This window comes from Myotis brandtii, unplaced genomic scaffold (genome assembly GCF_000412655.1).
Source record: "Myotis brandtii unplaced genomic scaffold, ASM41265v1 scaffold247, whole genome shotgun sequence".
Classification (NCBI taxonomy): Eukaryota; Metazoa; Chordata; class Mammalia; order Chiroptera; family Vespertilionidae; genus Myotis; species Myotis brandtii.
Window position 1 is genome coordinate 1,836,279 of NW_005359352.1, and position 6,713 is coordinate 1,842,991.

Here is a 6,713-nt window from a genome sequence, read left to right on the forward strand (position 1 = left end):
GGGCGGGGGACAGGTGGGGGGGTGGGCTGGGTCGCTCTGCTCAGGGGCAGCGCGGGAGTGCCCACTGCTTCCTGACCGCCTCTCGGTATTCTCACGGGACCGATGACCTTCCCCTCTGTCCAGCGTGAGAACCAGTCACCAAAGAAGGTGCTCGCGGCTCCCCTGAGGGCAAGGCCGAGCCCTGAGGCAGGAAAGGCTGTGGTGGCGGCTTATTACCCAACAGGTCAGTGCCCGAGCCGGCCACCCACAGGCCCACGGGGAACAGCTACATTCAGGAGAGACTTTTGCTGTTGTCTTTAAAGTTGAAAGAAAATGGTTCTTTCTTTTTTGGAGTTTGAATGGGAAGAAAAACCAAGGAATTAAATGAGATGAACTGAAAATGAGCCCTGCCCGATTCTCCCTTCCTGACGAGCAAAAGGCTGGGTCCGAGTGAGGGCGGAGGGCACGGAGGCCCTGTAATCCTTACGAGCAAATCCCCCGGCCCCACAGGCCCCGTTGGACCGAGATCTAAATGGGATTCAACCCGTGCACATTCCGGTTTAAACCAGCGGGAGCCGCAGGCAGCTCAGGATTCCAGCTGAGCCACCCACCAGCATGGAACTGCACGTGGACAGTGAGGTGTGGCCCAGCCAGCGTGGCTCAGTGGCTGAGTGTCAACCTATGAACGAGGCGGTCACGGAGGTCACGGCTCGATTTCCGGTCAGGGCACAGGCCCGGGTTGCGGGCTCGATCCCCAGTGTGGGGCGTGCAGGAGGCAGCCGGTCCATGATTCTCTCTCATCATGGATGTTTCCATCTCTCTCTCCCTCTCCCTTCCTCTCTGAAATCAATACAAATACATACACACTAGCAGCCCTGCCCTCGAATCCGTGTGCGAGTAGCTCGCTGCCCCGCCCTCCTGCCGTTGGTCGTTACGCGTCACGGCGTCGTGACCATTTGCATATGACCTCTTTATTATGTAGGATATTACCAAAAAAGGGTGTGGTCTGCAGACACGGAAGCAAACCCTGACGCCCCCCGCGGAAGGGCCCGCACCCACCAGCGTGCAGAAGACGCAGCGGCACTGGGCCAGGGTGGTCATCTGCTCCACCGGGTACTCGCCGAGGCACAGCTTGCACGACACCAGCGGGTCCAGGGCCAGATCCCACGTGGGCCGGTACCACGCCGTGGTCATGGCCGAGCAGTCTGCGGGAGAGAAGGCACTGTCAGAACCCACCCCCTCCCCCTGCGTGGGGGCAGGCAGGGGTCGCGTTTCCTGGCTGCAGCCTGGAGGGGGGCCGGGCGGTGGCCCAGGGACTGCTGCTGACCCTGGGGTTTCGGGGACCCACTGGGGTCCTCTGAGAGGTTCCCAGAGGCCCCTGACTTGGGTCTGTGGGTGGTTCCTTCCCTGTATGGATGGTGATGGTCAAGGTTAAATGGTGAGAGACCCACACACCCCCCACTTTCCTCCATCACTCTGAGGGCCACTGAGTGAGGGGACCCCCCGCCCCCAAGCACCCAGGCCAGGAGGCCAAAGCCTCAGCAGCCGGAGCTGCTGCTGCTGCGAGAGCCATCGATGGGGGCGATGACCTCAGCCCTGGTGACCGCGGGAGGGACTGCGCCTTGCACTCTGGCTCCGTCCACGTCCCAGGGGCCCCTGAACCTCAGAAATGGCCCAGGCTCCACGGCCTTCGGACGCCCCGGCAGGTCCTCTAAACTGGCTTCAGGAGGCCAGGCCTCCGCAGGTGCTCGCTCTGGGACCTGCTGCATCACACTCAGCACACCCCCGTCCTTGCGACACACTCTGGCCACTCCCCACCCAGAGGTCACGGTTCGATTCCCAGTCAGGGCACATGCCCGGGTTGCGGGCTGGATCCCCAGGGAGGGGCGTGCAGAAGGCAGCCGATGCATCAATGATCCTCTCTCATCATTGATGTTTCTCTCTCTCCCTCTCCCTTTCTCCCTGAAATCAATAATAAAAATGGGTTTTTTTAAAAGAATTCTGGGAGTGTCCTCCAGGGGGCAGTGGCTGCTCACTGTGTCCACTGGGGGGTGGGGACGGGAGGGACTGTGCTGAAAGGCCTGAGGTCAGAGTCTCCAGGCCAGGGCAGCGTCTCAGGGTAAACAGATCGCGCTCTGGAATCTAGGGACGTGAGGCCAAGCTGTCGTTGGCCCTCGGTGCGAGATGCTGGAGAAATGACGTAACTTCTAGGAGCTTCCATCTCCTCCCTCCTGCGTTTCGAAACCCGAGTCACCTCCACGTACACCTGCTGCGCGAGTGGACGCTTCCTTGCAATTCCTGGACCGTCACCTGCTTGGGCAGCGCCGGTCAGACGTCTGGGCTCAGGACCGGGCGCTAAGGGGCTGGGGCTGAAGGGAGGGAGGCTGTGAGGCACGGAGCCCCAAGGTCGCTCAGGCTGAAGGTCGGAGGAAGCAGCGTCTCCGGCCTCATCCCTGTCATGTGTGGGGTCCCGGGCCGGATGTGGCCCACGTGCGTTTCAGAAGGGCGGGAACCGAGGGGTCCCCCTTCCACCTGGGGTCCCCGAAGCCCACCCCTAGCTCTCCTCCTGCCCTAACCACCACCTGTCACCCTAGACCAGGTCCCGCCAGCTGTCCTTCCCGACAACCTCGCCGCCAGCCCCGGCGAAGGCCCCTTCCTGTTTACATCCTCTGCACAGACGTGACCCTGAGCACACACTGCAGGCTCGACCTCCTGCTTCCTTTCTCCCTGGACGGCCCTTTCCACTTGACCTTGAGAGGGCGTGGCTCCCCCCCACCCCGCCCTGGGCCCCTCCCCGCAGGCCCTGACCGTCTCAGGTCAGATCCCAGCTCCCCAGCACCCGGCAGCGCCCCCTCGAGGTTAGAGACCCTCTGCCCTTCGTTCAACATCCCCACACAGACGCTGACGACAATGGGACATATTTTACCCCCAAAACGTGCCTGTTGTCTGAGCCCACCCGGCCACTCACAGGATGGGCCTGCTGTCTGAGCCCACCCGGCCGCTCACAGGATGGGCCTGTGTCTGAGCCCACCCGGCCGCTCACGGGATGGACCTGTGTCTGAGCCCATCCGGCCGCTCACAGGATGGGCCTGTGTCTGAGCCCACCCGGCCGCTCACAGGATGGGCCTGTGTCTGAGCCCACCCGGCCGCTCACAGGATGGGCCTGTGTCTGAGCCCACCCGGCCGCTCAGGGGATGGCGGAGCAGGACTCTGTAAACAGCCAACAGCTGCGAAGCTGAAACAGGAATTTGCTAGGAGTCACAACGCACAAGCAAAGGAAAAACAGTCTTTGTTTCCCTCGGGGATTGTCGAGTCTTACAAACAACAAACTATTTTAAGAACATCTGGTCGATTCTATTATTCCATCCAAGCAACTCCGAGGTCAGGAGGCGAGCTGCCTGTTCAGCGAGGGCCGGGCCGTGCACAGAGCGGGGACGGGGGGCGTGCGGACGAGGAGGAAGCTGCAGCGCGCTCAGCCTGGAGGGAGGAGGTCCACGGACGACAGGCCACTGAGCCAGGGCCCGGCCCCAGCTGCAGGCTGCGGGCGCTGTGGGTCCCGCTCCGCCACCTGCACCCCTTCCGAGAGCAAAGGGCAGGAGAGCAGCTGCCGGCCAGTCCCGGGACCGCCTCCCCCGGCCCCTGCTCTCCTGTCAGGCCTGGACAGAACACCTACTTCCAGTCACTGCTGCCCAATATCGACCCCAAAAATGTGAAAACGCACATCCACGCAAAACCCACAGCGGAGGCCACAGCCGCTACAGTCCCATCGCAGCCGAGCGGGGAGCAGCCAGGTGCCCCCAGAGGGGGAGGGACAGGCAGCCTGCGGGCCTTCCAGACGCTGGAGACGTGGGCTGGGGAGACGCGCTCCCACGGCCCGCAGGACACGGAGCCCCACGGAGACAAGCCGGTCGTGGAGGCGACGCGGACACTGTCACGTACATTCGTCACCATCCACGGAACACGGAACACCAAGCGTGAGCCCTAATGTAAGTGCGGGGACCGGACGGCGCCCCCAGCAGGCACGCGCGGCAGCCCCCGGCCTCCGTGTCTTCAGAGGTGACTCGGCTCAGGTGAGGGCACAGGGCGGCGCCTAACCTAACAGCACCTGGGCCTCATCACCGAGGCGCTCCAGGGGGGCGGTGGCTCAACTAGACCTTCAGACACTCTCTCCCGCACACCCACACCCCTGGGGGCCTGGAAGCAAGGGAGGGAGGAAGGAGGAGGGAGAAAGGAAAGAGAAAGGGAGGAGCGAGGGGAGGAAGGAGGGAGAGAGGAAGGACTAAAGCAGTGGTTCTCAACCTGTGGGTCGAGACCCCTTTGAGGGTCGAACGACCCTTTCACAGGGGTCACCTAAGACCATCGGAAAACGCATATTGAATATAAAATTACATATTGTTTTTGTGACTAATCACTATGCTTGAATTATGTTCAATTTGTAACAATGAAAATACATCCTGCAAATCAGATATTTACATGACGATTCATAACAGTAGCAACATTACAGTGATGAAGTAGCAACGACAATAATGTTATGGTTGGGGGTCACCACAACATGAGGAACTGTGTTAAAGGGTCGCGGCGTTAGGAAGGTGGAGAACCACGGGACTAAAGGAAGGAGAGAGGGCGGGAGGGCGCTGCTCTCATCCTCCCACAGAAACAGGCCACACTCAGGGCTCACAGGGGCGGAAGAACAGACACAATGGACAGAGAGGGCCCGGCTGGCTGAGCTGCCCACCCCCCCGAACCCGCCTGAACGGATCCATTGAAGACAGTAACTTCGTCGCCTGCCCTGCCCGGGGGAGGGGGGAGGAGCAGCCTGTCTCTTTGGGCCTGGGACCCACAGTGGACTGCGGCCTCGGCAAGGGGACAGGAAATGCCTGGTGGGCAGGGGAGGCAGGGGGAGCCCGCCCCCCATCCCAGCTGCAGGCGGCACCCCTGGCAGACAGCAGGCCGGCTGCACAGACAGGGCCCTCAGCAAGCCCAGCTCTGGCTGCTGCTGGGGGGCTGGGCAGGGCGCCCCATGAGGACACCACCCAGGGCTCCCAGGGGGGGTCTCGGGGGGCCCGCTGCACACTGTGCTTTCACCTGAGGAGACCTGTGCCTCAGCCCCACTCGGGGCCTCACTCCCGCCCGTGACCAGCCGGCCGCTGCCCGCACAGGTGCTGTTCCGCTGGTCCCCTCGGGCACAGAAGGGCCCCTCTCAGTTCCCAACCAAAGAACAAACACTAGAGGCGAGAAATGACCCCCTAATCTCTTTAGTCCCACGGAGACCCCGACGATGGGGAAGGGCGTGACCTGGTGGCGGCAACGACAGGCCCCTCAGGGGCCAGGAGGCCACCCCCACCCCGTGCCCATGGCCGCGGCCCCGGTGAGAGGACAGGTCAGCCACACAGACAGCCCCCCCCCATTTCCCCACGGCCAATGCCGGAGGCAGCTCCGTAACCCGGAAACCTGCCCTGTTCCGGGAGGGCCGTGACCGCGGAACTGCCGCCAACTCGGGGACGTCCCCTCGGACCCAGGACCTCACCCGTCCGCCATCCCCAGCTAACCCCGCGGGGAGCCCAGGAGACAGAAAACCAACCACAGAACTCACTCAGAATCAGCTCCGACATGGCGGCAGGACCCACAGGTGCCGGCAGGAGCCTCAACTAAAGGGGATTCACCAAGCCCGGCCGGCGAGGCCCAGCGGCTGAGCGTCGACCTATGACCCAGGAGGTCAGGGTGCGATTCCTGGTCAGGGCACAGGCCCGGGTTGGGGGCTCAATCCCCAGTGGGGGGCAGGCGATCAATGATTCTCTCTCATCATTGGTGTTTCTATATGTCTCTCTCCCTTCCTCTCTGGAATCAATAAAAATTTATTTAAAAAATAATAATTAAAAAAATATAATATTCACGAAGATGGAAGGAGCGCCCGGACAGGACGCCTTTGTCTCCCGAGCACGCAGCTCTGCCCAAGCCCACCCCTGCAGGATCGCGTCCTGAATCCACTGACGCAACCTTCCTCCCGGGAAAACAGGTGCGACCTCCCATCATCCCAAGGAAACACCCCAACGTGGGAGCAGGTGTTCCGGCAGAAGCTTCCCTCGGGGAACACCCCCCCCCCCGGGCCCGGGGACGCGTTGATTTCCCGCCACGGCCACCGCTGGGCTCGCTCAGGGCCTCTGTGGGGGTCCCTCTCTGTGGGGGTCCCTCTCTGTGGGGGTCCCTCTCTGTAGACGGCGGGGCTCGCCGCAGCCCCAGCGCCTTTGTCTCCGGAGCACGCAGCTCTGCCCAAGCCCACCCCTGCGGGATCGCGTCCTGAATCCACTGACGCAACCTTCCTCCCGGGAAAACAGGTGCGACCTCCCATCATCCCAAGGAAACACCCCAACGTGGGAGCAGGTGTTCCGGCAGAAGCTTCCCTCGGGGAACTGCCCCCCCCCCCATCAGGGCTCGGGGACGAGTTGATTTCCCGCCACGGCCACCGCCGGGCTCGCTCAGGGCCTCTGTGGGGAGACCCTCTCTGTGGGGAGACCCTGTGCGTGCAGCCTGGGCCGTGGGGCACGGACGGGAGCGGCCCCGGAAGTCCGTCTCAGGGCAGGACGGAGCCGGGGACCCAATAACGGGTCCACTGGGAGACGTCCTCTTAACGAGGCAAAACCCGAGGCCGCCTGAGAGCTGTTAGCTTAGAACGACGGCACCAAAAGCACGGAACCCGCTAGGTCCGACCCGCGTGCTCCCCGAACAGGGGAGCC

General features: G+C 62.8%; 1 protein-coding gene across 3 annotated transcripts in view; it reads right to left on the bottom strand.

The window, feature by feature from the left end:
• RNF144A (ring finger protein 144A) overlaps positions 1-6,713 on the bottom strand; it is a 27,389-nt gene that overhangs the window by 11,091 nt on the left and 9,585 nt on the right. For 2 of the 3 annotated variants that reach the window (XM_014540563.1, XM_014540562.1), the window contains one exon: positions 1,039-1,184. In XM_014540563.1, coding sequence (XP_014396049.1) covers positions 1,039-1,173 — 135 coding nt within the window. In that variant the 5' untranslated portion in view covers positions 1,174-1,184. Of the gene's footprint in view, positions 1-1,038; positions 1,185-2,243; positions 2,541-6,713 lie in introns of those variants that run through there. The other variant, XM_014540564.1, reaches the window with a different exon arrangement.